We start from the raw sequence: 13,401 nt of genomic DNA, 5'->3' as shown, positions 1-13,401 counted from the left end.
CCACAAAATTTAATATTAATTCGCGAAAATAAATTCCAGCGAAAACCATTAAACTGACTCAACCGCGAAAATTACACACATGTATTTACGAAGCAAATTTGTTAACAAACTGTAAAAAGAAAATACTGTATATATGTATTGTTTTTTTAAAGTGTCTAATTCATGTAAAAAATACATAATAGAAACACTCCTTGTTTTTTTTTCTTTTAATATCTATCTCTGCGTTTCATGATATTTTTCTGTCAGCTCGCAGTAGATCTTTTTTTTCTGTCCCTCAAACTAGTTACTAGACCTTTTATACCACAAAGTCAACACTGATGAGACGATTAACTGCATCTTGTCAAACTAATCACGTTTTCAAAGCGAAGTTGCGTTAGTTGATGAGAATTTGTTCGGTTTGTGAGCCTGCACTGTCGCTCACTACGAAGTCAACTTCATTATCAACAGTCCCTCCTCCTTCACTCTCCTCATCAGAGTCATCTAACATAGTCGGAGCAGGTGTAGACATAGAAAATATTTGTTCCATCGCACCAAGCAGTTTCATCATCTCTTCTTGTGTACGTAAATCCACTGAGATACGATTTCGAAGTTTTTCTAACATGAAATCGAATTTTGCATTTTGACCAATCAAACCAGAATACATATCTAAAGATGAATCCCTTTTAACTAGGATGGTACGCCAAACTCAACAAAATACAAACTATTCATCAATACAGCATTGTTGAGATTTGCGTGTAAACTTAAGTAAATCTAATGAGCAACCCTACCAATGTTTAGCAAGTGTAAAGCTAAAATCTTATAAAATTTGAATATTACGCTAAGCAACTTTTTAGCAAGTTCGACATTGAAACCAGAATTTTCCCTTCAGCAACAGAGGTTCAAATAAAAAATATTGCTATTAAAAACGTCTATAAGCGAAAATTGTATTACGCTGAAACTACCTTCTGACAAAAATTGTTGCGGAGAAAATTGTTGCGATTTCAATGTTTACTGTATCTACCTTTGTAGATTACAATATTAATATCGCTTTCAATATCGTTTTCAATAATTTTAAGACATTAATTATTGCAATTTAAGAAGGTAGATTGCAATTTGCGATACATTTATGCCACAATAATTTATGCTCGTAGGTAATTTATGTTCGCAATAATTTTTGTCTGCGATAATTTATGCCCGAAATAATGAATGCCATAAAATTTACGTTCGCAATAATTTTTGTCTGCGATAATTTATGCCCAAAATAATGAATGCCATAAAATTTATGTTCGTAATAATTTTTGTCTGCGATAATTTATGCCCGAAATAATGAATGCCATAAAATTTACGTTCGCAATAATTTATTTATGTTCGTAGGTAATACGCGCGAAAAAAAATTGTTTAAACTATACGTTTAAAAATTAGCCAATTTAGGAGATAAAAAATAATACAGTTATCTTCGGTGTTAGAATGGCAAACAACAATTACCTAGAATAAGATCGGCTACCGGTATTAATATCTTCCCATACATTGGATTCGAAATATTCCTAAAAAGAAATTATATAATTATCAAAGAAGATTGAATCTAAAAAAATTCTTTTAATAATTTTAAGAAAACTTCTGCTATAATTATCGCTTGTGATATTTTGATGTCGCGGGTAAAAAAAAACTCCCGCGAGTATTAATTTTTGTTGCTTATAAAATATTTCGCGGGTAATTTATATGAGTGACGTTTTATTTTTCAAAAATTCAAAAAACACTTCGCTTTGGCGGCAGCATTCCATTACTTTCTTGTACGGTTAATTTTTATAATCTTGACGGGTATTAATTTTCGCGCTTTGAAAATTTCGGTGTACATAATTCCGTGAATTCGACCAAAATCCGTGAAAAGTACAAAAATATATACCCGCGAAAATTAGTACAATTATGGTAGGAATTAAACTTACTGGAATAAAAAATGCATGATCTCTTTCAGTGAATCTGCGTCTCGATTTGACAAAGCGATTTCCAGCGCGTCTCGTCTCGATAATTCAGTTATAAGACTTATCACATAGGTAGCATTTGCACCGTTACTTCCAAGTACTGCGTCGAGCGCATCGCGATACTGAAATTTTCGCAAACAGCGATCAGCTTTCGAATGCTTTTGCGACTGATCTAGTTTTACGATAACATCGTTCTAGAAGACAAAAATGCTACATTAACCTTTAAATAAGAAGAAAGGGATCCAACGGGAATTTATGGCAGCTGGTAATGTAATTTAGTTTCGTAACTGTAAAATTAAGTTAATGAAACTTTAACGATACTGAACAGAAAATAAGAGGAGCTTATTATCTTATGGGAGTTTTTTTTGTAGTCTTTTTTTGCTATTTTAAAAACTACTTGCAAAATTAAGTTCCACAAAATTAGAATTCCCAAAGGCAATCCTTAAAATAGGTTCCGCAAAATCAATTGTATCAATCGTTAGGTTTAATTAAAGTTTAATTCTTTTTAAAACTAAACAAGAAGCCCCGGGGGCTCTAAAAGTTTCCGCTCGCTACCAAAATATTTGATGACAACCTGCTAATTTGTTGTGTTATCATGCCAAACATTCGAAGAGGTTTGGTGCATGAAGCTCTGAAGATAAAGCACACAAGTGACATTATATCTTACAACAAACGCAAACAAAACGAAACGTGTCATAATAAACTAACATTTTAAAAGAAATTGCTAACAAAAAATACAGCCTATCATTTATGGTTGAAAGTCTTGCGATTGAAACGTTTATGGTCTTAAACGGCATTTAGTTGACAAAAAATCAAAATTTTGATGTGACCATCATTTTCAGCATACTTTTTTTATTAACTGTGCCAATTTTTGTCGAAAATAAAGTAGTTTTAATTTTTGGACAAATTTTGGCCTGAAATGACATTTAGGTGACAAAAAATCACATTTTTCTATCATCATCACTTTCAGCATACTTTATTTGTTAACTGTGCCAAATTTGGCCGAAAATGAAGTGGTTTTAATTTTTGGACTAATTTTGGCCTAAAATGGCATTTAGGTGACAAAAATCAAAATTTTGATGTCTCCATTATGTTCAGCATACTTTTTTTGTTAACTTTGCCAATTTTTGTTAAAAATGAAGTAGTTTTAATTTTTGGACCAATTTTGGCCTAAAATGACATTTAAGGTGGCAAAAAATCAAAATTTTGATCTCACCACCATGTTCAGCATACTTTATTTGTTTACTGTGCCAAATTTTGTTGAAAATAAAGTAGCTTTAATTTTTGGACCAATTTTGGCCTAAAATGACATTTAAGGTGTGGCAAAAAACCAAAATTTTGATGTCACCATTATGTTCAGCATACTTTTTTTGTTAACTGTGCCAAATTTTGTCAAAAACAAATACCAATTTTGGCCTGAAACGTCATTTAGATGACTTTCAGTACTTAGGGAGCTTCGGTACGAAGTTTAAATCTGTGACGTTGCAATTGACCATTTGGGACAGGGTTAGTTAGTTAATAAGTTATCTATCCTCCTCTCAGAGGAACGTGAAATCCCAGGATCGATTTTTTCTCAAAAAATGCTCCGAAAGAAAAAACGACGGTTTTAAAGAATTTCCTACGCCTTCGGGCGCGGAAATTCAAAAATACTTAAAAAGGACGAGCAAAACATGTATACAGAATGCATTTAACTTGATACTACGTTGTAATATACTTACGTCACAGGAGACACGAGACAAATTTTTCAGGCGAAATTTAACAAATTTATTTGTTGCGAAATTTATTTTTGCGGAACTTAATATTGTGAAATTTTCAAAATTAATTTCCGCAGAATTTGATTTTTTTACAGATAATAGCAAAAATAATTTCTGTAGAATTTGGTATAATGTGTATAAAGTTAATAACAATACGCCATCAGCTTACTTCAGACACCTGATGCACATCCGCGTAAACAAAATCGCGCGAATGCCCCATCCGAGAAATGGACGTCCTTTTTACCCTCCAATATAAAATACCCTTCATTTTTTTACCTTTCCGGGCGCAGTTGTCTGGTTCCTCATTCGGTATTGGTATGTGCCTGGCATTGGTTCTCTAACCCGTTTTCGTGTTTCAGATTCGGTCGTCGGCTTCGGACGGTTTCGTATAGAGATAGCTCCATCAGTCATACCTGCTACCAAGTGATTACTGTCGGCCTGGGAAAAGATTGGAAAAGAAAATGTGACGAAAAGAACGGTAAATGTCGTAAATCAAGTAGGCGTAGTTTAACTTACTGATAAACCAATCGCAAGGATAGGAGATGGGTAATCCAAAGTGGCGACATTTGAGAAATCTTTTACGTCGTACACTTTTACATGTCTAAAGAGTAAAAATACTGGTCACCTGTATTATAACAATACTAGTCGGTGGCCCGTGGAAAAATCCACGGGTTCGCCCGTTCTTTTTATACCGCATTGCGTGCTTTTCGCTACTTGCGGTAATATTTTGCGTCACAGACGGGCAGACGTATACGGGTATTATAATATAGAACATAAACAACAGCAACAAAAACAACGACACCAACAAAAACGAAAGCAACAAAAATAACGACACCAATGACAACGAAAGCAACAAAAATAACGACACCAATGACAACGACAGCAACAACAATAGCGACACCAACGACAACGACAGCAACAAAAACGAAAGCAACAAAAATAACGACACCAATGACAACGAAAGCAACAAAAATAACGACACCAATGACAACGACAGCAACAACAATAGCGACACCAACGACAACGACAGCAACAACAACGAAAGCAACAAAAATAACGACACCAATGACCACGACAATGACAACAACAACAACAACAACAGCAGTAACAACAACAATGAAAATAACAAAAACAACCAACCTGGTCACACTTACCTATCTAAGCCGGCTGACAAAAGTCTTTTATTTTCACCATCAAAACATATTGTAGTGATAGTTTTCTGATGATTCGAAAAATGATGGTACAGACGGCCACCACCAAGCACATCCCATACTTTGATATAATTACTTCCTGAAGCAAGCCAGATTTAGAAAAAAATATATATTTTAAAAAAATTGTTTTTAACAGAGTAACTATATATAAACCTGTAATATGGACGCCCCATTTTACACATACAAAAGGAGGGCGGGTTTAAATTACTTATCACCTTAGGAAAATTTAGGAGGTTTGAGGGGTCAAAAATTAGGGAAAAAAAACCCAAAAAAACGTATAAAAAACCCTTCCCTGTTTTAAGAGAATTGGACAAAACTTTAAGAGGAGAAAAGGAAGAGTTAGTTTTTTTTCTTTTTTAAAGGTAAGCACCCAAATGCTTTTTATCAAATCAATCAGTGCTCATTTACACCTTTAACTTGTTTATAACAATTAAAAAGTACCCTAACATGGCATTTTCTCCGAGCCAACGCTCACCTTTAAATAATAAAGAACATACAAAAGCTCTTAAATTTCTTTTACCCACGAAAATTATTTCCTGCCAAATTCCAGACAGTAGGTCATCCGAAAATTAGTTCGTATAACGATTCCATTTAAAATTTGCTCAAATTGACATGCATACCTGCTGACAGACACATGCCACCATTACGGTGCATAAGAACACATTCTACTGGTGCACCGTGATTTATTTCCATGGCAACAGAAGAAGATCTGCAATCCCATATCTTTACAGTGTGATCATAGGAGCCTAGTAACATAAAAATAAATAAAACAATAACAGAAGTGTATGTACAAACATTTTTGGAAAAAAAAAATGTTTGTTACAGAAATATCCACAGAATAAGTTATTTTTTTATGGGAAGTGCAATTTGCGCCTCAATACTTAAGTATTAATATTTACATTGTTCTATGGGCCAGGCTTTGTTTACGAAATCTTGACCATAAAAAATTGAAAAACAACACCATAAAGGGACAGGATAGGTGAAAAAGGGTAAATAGAGCAAAAATTGAGAATAGCACATGCACTTGTAGAAGGGGAAATATGATGTGGATAAGACATACCTGTGATAAATTGATCAGTGTTGGTTATATTGATGCAACCACAGCGTATGTAATCCTGTGATAAAATGGAACTTTAATAACAAATTGGAACACTGTTTAATTGTAACATATAAACCAGGAAAGAGGCCTCGCAAACTTTTCTTAACTATTTCCGGACTGGTTAACCTCACTTTTTATGCTTTTTACTTGCTTTTGATGGTAAACAAATTTAACACTCAAATACAAACATTTGATATTGATACCTTTAATAAGTCAAAAAAAAAAAAATGTAAAAATGAGCTTGCCACATGTGGAAATTTCTTCTGGACAAAAACAACAGGGACCTGAAATTCCTAAATTTTTCTGACTAGGTTTTTGCTCAGAAAACTTCATATATTCAAATTGAATGAATACAAACTTTTTACCTTATGAGCCTTTATCATCAAGGTTTCTTTCTCTGTCGGTAAATCCCAACACCTCAAAGTTTTATCATCGGAAGCAGAATAAATTTTTGTGAATTCTTGACCAAAACTACAAACATGTGTAGCCCTGAAATAAATAAATAAATAAAACAATTTTATGAAAACAAATGATGGCAGCAAATTACACTTTATTTAAGAAAAAAACATACTTGGTGTGTCCCTTGAGGTTTCTAAGTATTGATCTGCTGTTTACATCTAAAACCTGTAGGAAAATTAATGTTAGTATATTTTTACGGGTGTTTTAATTTTAATAACAAAAATATTGACACAACAGATTGGTTAAACACTAATGCTAATTCTTTTTAAACAATTTTAAAATTTAATCCTTGCCAATATTTTGGAAAACAAAGGTAAGTTCCGATTGACTATCTAAACTTAAAATTCCTGATCTTTTGCCTGACATTTCAAAAAAAGATCAGATTTTCCTGACATTTTTTTTTTTAATTTTTTAACAGAGTGGACATTCTGATAAGAAAGGATCATTAAAAACATACTATGTAAAAGGTTTTGTTTAAAAAATGGCAATTTCTCTCAAAAATATTATTAAATATTAATAATGCCCTTCCTGAAATTTAAAATTAATCCCTACAAAGCTTTTTTATAAAAGCGAAACTTAGTACCATTATTACTACAAAAGAACAATTTTTACACAAAGATGGAAAATTAAAAAAAAAATCATACTACTACATAATAGGGAAATACCTGTACAAGTCCACTATCACCACCAGCCACCATTAACTTTCCATCTAACCGAAACCTTCCACCATATACATTTTCTTTGTTGCGGTTTGAAGTTCTTTTAACATTGTTAGTGTAAGGAGCAAATATTTGCATCTAAACAACAAAATAAAGGTCTAAAGGACATTAACAACGATATCAGTTTGTTATTGTAAAAACGAGACAATTTTTCTAAAATAGGTGCCAAATCAAATGATTTATAAATTTTTTTTTCTGATTGATTTTTGTGAAGTAGTAAAGTTCCATTAGCTCTGTTGTGATAATATTTATACATACCTTTCCTGAACATGTAACAAGACAATCATACGGTGCTACTGGAGAAAAATCTATGTAATTAATGGCTGAATATTCTTTGATCGTAGTTGGAAACTGTAACAAAAAGAAAGAACTTTAAAATCCAAAGACATTTAGATTATGAGAAAGCAATGAGTAAGTGAATTCAAACTTTGACTACTTTCAGGAACACAGATAATAATTTGTCTTACCAGAAAGGCTTTCCAGAACTTCTGTTCTTGAGTGTCTTTTCGACTTTCTGGTTTTGGAAACCTTTTTATTGGAAGTTTACGAAATTCACCAGCCATTTTTACTGAATTAAGCTAAAAGCACATGTATAAATGTAAAGACATAATTGTACTCGTAAAGGTCTAAATTTTTATCAGTATTAAACTTTGAACTTTTTACAAAAGTCAATAAAATTTCTTAAAAAAGGAGAGTAAATTAAGATTATTTTGATGTGCGGCAGCCTGATTTCAATCCTTATAGCCATCTAGTTATAGTATCACAAACATAAAACTTCATTGTTTAAATGATATTATGATGTAAATCATCCAGGAAATTATTTTTATTGACTTTCATTAACACAATATTTTCTTCTTAATTAAGTATTAGTAATTAAGGGAGTATACAAGAAAGCTTAAAAGTTGAAATTAAAACAAATTTTACACATGCATGGAAATTTGTGAAGTCTAGGGAAACGATCCATTGTTACCGTGGTTTGAAGCTGACGGAAACGATAAAAACGTTTTTTCGTTTCCGTAAAGAAACGATACGTTAATGACGGTAACGATTAGCTTTAAACTGATAAATAAGTGGAGCACTATTTCATAATGGCAAGACCTACTCCATAGTAGTAAAATATTATAATGTATATATCTCTTATAATAATACAGACTGTGTCTGTCCGTAACAGGCAAAGTGGATATCGTCATTTTTCTTTGATGTCGCTGAAAAACTTATGTCTAATATGTTAAATTTTCTGACGTTATGGCGCGACTTCAATAACACTACTTTAACGTCAATATCCTATATTAAATTGATGAAGCCATTACAGTGCACCTAAAACATTGAGGCCAAATAACTTGGAAACGAGGTGGTGACATCAATAATTTTTCACCACGTGGGTAACTAGGGACCACCTGGGACCAATTTAGGTAAGTTTCCTAAAACTAGGTATCCAAATCCGTTTCGGAATGGACGGGTTGATGACGTCATCAAAAAACTTTTAAACCCTAATATCCCTGCAACCGTTTGTCAAAAGTAAATGATCCTATACATTTTCTTGATCAGCGTTTAAAGACCTATACGTTAAAGGCAACAGGTATATAAATTTCTAAAAAATAATTTTGTGTGTTTTCGCAGGTCTTTGCTGACGTCAGCATAATTTTTAAACCCTTATATATCATTAACCGTTCATCAAAATCACATGATCACATACATTCTCGAGACGAGCTCTACCCAATAGAGACAAACTGAATTTCGCCAATTTGTTTTCGCATATGCACTGCTGACATCAGCAAAGGTCTAAAATAACCAATTTTTACATTGTCCTCCTGCCTAAGTGGCTTTCTCCACGGGCAAAATTTTTAAACCCTTACATATCCTTAGGTGTTTGTCCAAAACAAATGATCCTATACATTATTTTAATCAACTATTCAAGCTCTACAGAATGTAGTCAACTTGAAAACAAGGTTCTAATTTTTTTTTTGTAGAGGGGTTGCTGACGTCATAAAAATTCAAATAACTCTTCATTTTTATTTTTATCCTGCCTCAGTGGATTTTCCACGAGCTTTATCAACTAGTATATATCATAATATAAAATTATTATAATTTGAAATATTATCAAAGGGAAACGATTTATCGTTACCGTCTTTATTGATTCGTCGAAACATCGCGGAAACGAACCGATCGTTTCCAGGCCTGCTACACGCTTAGTACATTAAAAAAACAATTGTATAAAAAATTTGTATAGAATTTGTATTAGGAGAACGGCAAAAAAGGTTTTAAATTATTTTTTTATACAGATATAAAAATTTAAAAACAAGTTAAAAAATATATATATGGATTTGTTTAAGCTTATATGATCTTGTTTTAATGATTTTAGAACAAATTATGGACATTGTTTAAAGTTCATATGACCGCGTTTTAGAATATAATATGGCGTTGTTATAGCTTTATATGATCGTTTTTTGATGATTTTAGAACAACGTATGGTATTGTTTATTCTACACTAACAAAAAATGTATTTTCTTGTTTTAAGTGTGATTATTACTGACAGTTTATAATCATTTACAACTCTCAAGAAAGGGTTCATGAATTCCAAATCATGAACTGCTAATTAGAACACATTCACCCATAATCTAATGGAAGAGCTGAAATTGCTTATCTCTGCATAATGATAAAGCAGGAAGAGAGGTACTCCATTATTCAATGATGTATCCAGAGTGTATGCATTACAATTTGATTGGTATGAGATCCCAAATTCTTATTCCAAAAAATCAAACAGTTAAAAATTAAAATTGTAAAAATTATTTTGTTTGCAAAAAAATTTTAATTGTTAATTGGCACTTTTGATATGTTTAAAACAATAACACAGTAAAGTAATTCACAAAAATTCCTGCACTCTGTAACGAAGTAAACCACCATCTAGATGTGGCCTGGGAACATCGTAGATCAATTACCATTGGCTTGTTCATTAGTAGCTACTTGTTTTTAGATAAGAATTTGTATTTTTTTGTGACCTACAAGCTTTACTTTTTCCTGCATTATTATTTTTTATGTTGAGAAAGTGGGAGACGTTTAAACTCGTGAACCCTAAACACGAGAACTAAGCGTCTGAGCTTGCGACTCTCAGTTTTAACATTCTTGTCTCTAATAGCAAAAAAGAAATAAGTTTATTTTAGTAGCATGCTGTTAGAAAGTATTTAAAATGTAATTATTGTTTCAGAGGTTCTTAACCAGTTTTTGTGAACATTACATTGCAAGTTAAATACGGTATACTGATTAAAGTTGTTTTCACAAAAAATATGTTTGTTTCAAACATGAGTCTTTTAGTAAAATGCTGTTTCTTATTTTCTTTGTTTCCATGTGATAAAACAAAGTTTAAGGAAAAAAAAGTTTGTTTAAGAAAGATGCAATGAGAGGATTTTCAATCAATAAGACACCAGCTGGTCATTGATATTGTTCAGAAGAGAATGCTGATTGCAAGTGTGTGCTTGTCTGAAAAAAACAAATAAACTCTGTACGTACGTACAGAAAGAAATATAAAAAAAATAAACATTGGTTAAAAATAATTAGATATCTGATTCTGATGATTCGTCTTCTAAGTCTGAAAGAGTATATTTCACGATATCTAACTTTACTCATAAGAAGTTATTAAAATTAATTGAACTATTTGCCGATATTGAAACTAAAAACTAAAAAAAAAACAGTTTGAATTTATAATTTTGTCTAAACAATGACCTTATGATAAATTAACATGTAAATATTTTACGCAATCATTTATAATGAGCTTCGCTTGATAAATAAGCTTTTAATAACAATTTCTTGTAATAAAAACGGCTTTTCAGAAGCAATGAAACTTGCTCACGTATTTTCAGTCGAAACTTCATTAAATACGTATACAAATGAAATACGCTAACAGAAAGGGTTATTATTTCTTCTCTCCGCATAAAATAATCAAGCAAAACATGAGAATTAAATGGAAACACAACAAACAAAAGAAGGAACAATTAATTTTTAATATTGCAAAAAAAACAAAAAAAAAACGAAATGATAAAAATATTTGATTTGCAATTTTATTATTTTCTTCGCAAAGTGATAGAGAAGGGACAATAGTACAAGAGAAGGGACAGATAGTACAAGTGCTAATATACCGTCAATACAAGATCAAAATTAAGGGATAGGGTTTAATTGTACTCTAAAATAGGAAGTTCATTAAACCAGTCATTGTTACTGGACAACCTTTATAATACCCTCACCATGCACCACATCACCAGAAGATCCACATTATCTCATGAATTTTAGGGAAAACAACATATTACTTCTGACTCTGCCTGACACTGAGCACCAAGAATACACAAAAAAATTTTTTGTGAGATATTTTGAAAAGAAATATTACAAGTTTTTTACAGTGGCCCCCAGTGGAAACAACCATAAAATTGTCTAAAGACTTAGGTTATTCTTGGCCAGTCACGTAAAAAAATTATTATTAATAGGATTACTGCAATAGGATCAACCTTTAGTAAAACTCCAGAAAGCTCTACAATGACTGCAAAATCACAATAAACCAACTAGTAAACTACGAACCATGAACCTTCGTTTTCTAAAAGTTTGCCTATGTAAAGCAGGCAAATGTTATTTGACATCCGCAATTAAGTTCCCATTTAAGGACATTTTCAATTGTTTAGTTCAAGGATACTCAAGGAATTTCCAGCACAAGTTTATTTTTTGCCAACCCAGCTGAGCACAAGAAAGGCCAATTGCCATGTGTATCTCAAAGAAGATATTCTTTGTGTACTGGTTCTGAAGTTACTTTTTAGTGCAAATCAAAATTGGAAATTAAACACCAGCTTCAAAATTTTTTCTCTCAGAAAAAAGGAGAGAAAACAACAACAACAAAGAAGCAAACAAGAAAACTGCAGATGATAGTTATGAATTTTTGTCATTTGAGCAAAGGTAAAAAAATAACATTAAAGTTTAAAGTTTATCATTTTGTGGGTTTTATGATGACTCTTGAATTAAGTTTATAGAAAAACAGTATGTGCATCAAAGCTGGAAAAGCATCAAAGAAATGAAATCAGGTTGTAACGATACTACTTACTTTCTTAGGTGAAGAACTAATTCCCCTTTAATTTATCTTTTATAATTTTACCAACAAACCTGCTTTTATCTCTTTTTACAATAAAATAAAACTATGTCTTATATTTTAGATTATGCAACCAGTATCTAAAAACAATGGCAATAATATTAGATAGTTTTAGTAAAGAAACGAATATACACGAAAAAAACGCTTAACACTCCCTTTTCGTGTAACTTTTCTTTGTTTTATAATAAAACTTGTTTAGTGAAAAAACAGTTTCATATTGTTCGCATTATCTATTGACAACAAAGAAATCAAACTCAAAACAATGTTTATCAGTTGTGTTGTAACAATAGAATGTTTAATGTATCAAATTCAAAGACGCTGCATTGAAGGTCAGGCATGATGCCTTGTGTGTACTGTGCAATGTTTTTGTTGTTGTTGTCTATATATTAGAAAAAATCTGGGTACTAGAATGCTTATTCTCCAAACTTTTGAAATGGAGCTAAATGAACATTTAGCTCATGTTAATTGCTAATGTTCTAAGGATCACATATAAGTGAACTTTACTTGAAACGATATTGACCAATACAGGATAGGATACTTGCCTCGCCTACCTGCTTTATGATACCTCACTTATTACGACAGGCCTATAAATACATGTACATTATCCATTTCAAGTTTGCCTCTGTAAACAACCAGTTAGAGCTAAAGATTCCCACCCGCTCTCCCTATACTATTAATAATGCTGTTTAGGGTTTGCCAAACTAACAACACTTCTTTCGTTTTTATGTGATGCCACTTTGGTCAACCAATGTGGAGTATCATTGACTCGTCACCACATAGCGTTCGCTATCGCAATTACTGGTAAAGACAGAGTTAGCGAAGTTTAGTTTATGACTGGTTTGAACTGGCTTATCCCTCACGCCTCTACAAAGATGGAGACATTTGCCCTAGCTACACGGTTTCCTTGAACAAATATTTGACTAAAAATGTTTTCAAGATTTTAGTACAGCAGTGGGAGCAAGATTCCTGGCTAATTATGTTAAAATGTAAACTTTATATATTTGCAGAGTTGCTTCGACTGCTCCAATAACTTTATGACTTTATGACTCTAAAATTTACAAGACGTTCTCCTATTT

At 32.0% G+C, this 13,401-nt stretch overlaps 1 protein-coding gene across 1 annotated transcript; it reads right to left on the bottom strand.

Moving 5' to 3' along the window:
• Nucleotides 1–67: 67 nt before the first annotated feature.
• On the bottom strand, nt 68–13,249 carry LOC130634696 (U3 small nucleolar RNA-associated protein 15 homolog). The gene is made up of 14 exons (XM_057444641.1): nt 12,281–13,249; nt 7,668–7,778; nt 7,459–7,551; nt 7,147–7,278; nt 6,594–6,646; nt 6,388–6,511; nt 5,984–6,038; nt 5,544–5,669; nt 4,867–5,002; nt 4,229–4,313; nt 3,989–4,150; nt 1,923–2,152; nt 1,465–1,523; nt 68–645 (listed from the first exon to the last, which is right to left on the bottom strand). The coding sequence occupies exons 2-14, from the start codon at nt 7,761–7,763 to the stop codon at nt 374–376; spliced, it is 1,623 nt and encodes a 540-aa protein (XP_057300624.1). The 5' UTR covers nt 7,764–7,778; nt 12,281–13,249; the 3' UTR covers nt 68–373.
• Between the last annotated feature and the right edge of the window lie 152 nt (nt 13,250–13,401).

The sequence above is a fragment of the Hydractinia symbiolongicarpus genome, chromosome 1, assembly GCF_029227915.1.
Source record: "Hydractinia symbiolongicarpus strain clone_291-10 chromosome 1, HSymV2.1, whole genome shotgun sequence".
Classification (NCBI taxonomy): domain Eukaryota; kingdom Metazoa; phylum Cnidaria; class Hydrozoa; order Anthoathecata; family Hydractiniidae; genus Hydractinia; species Hydractinia symbiolongicarpus.
Note: the sequence above shows the minus strand (reverse complement) of the source record. Positions and strands in the feature narration are given on the sequence as shown.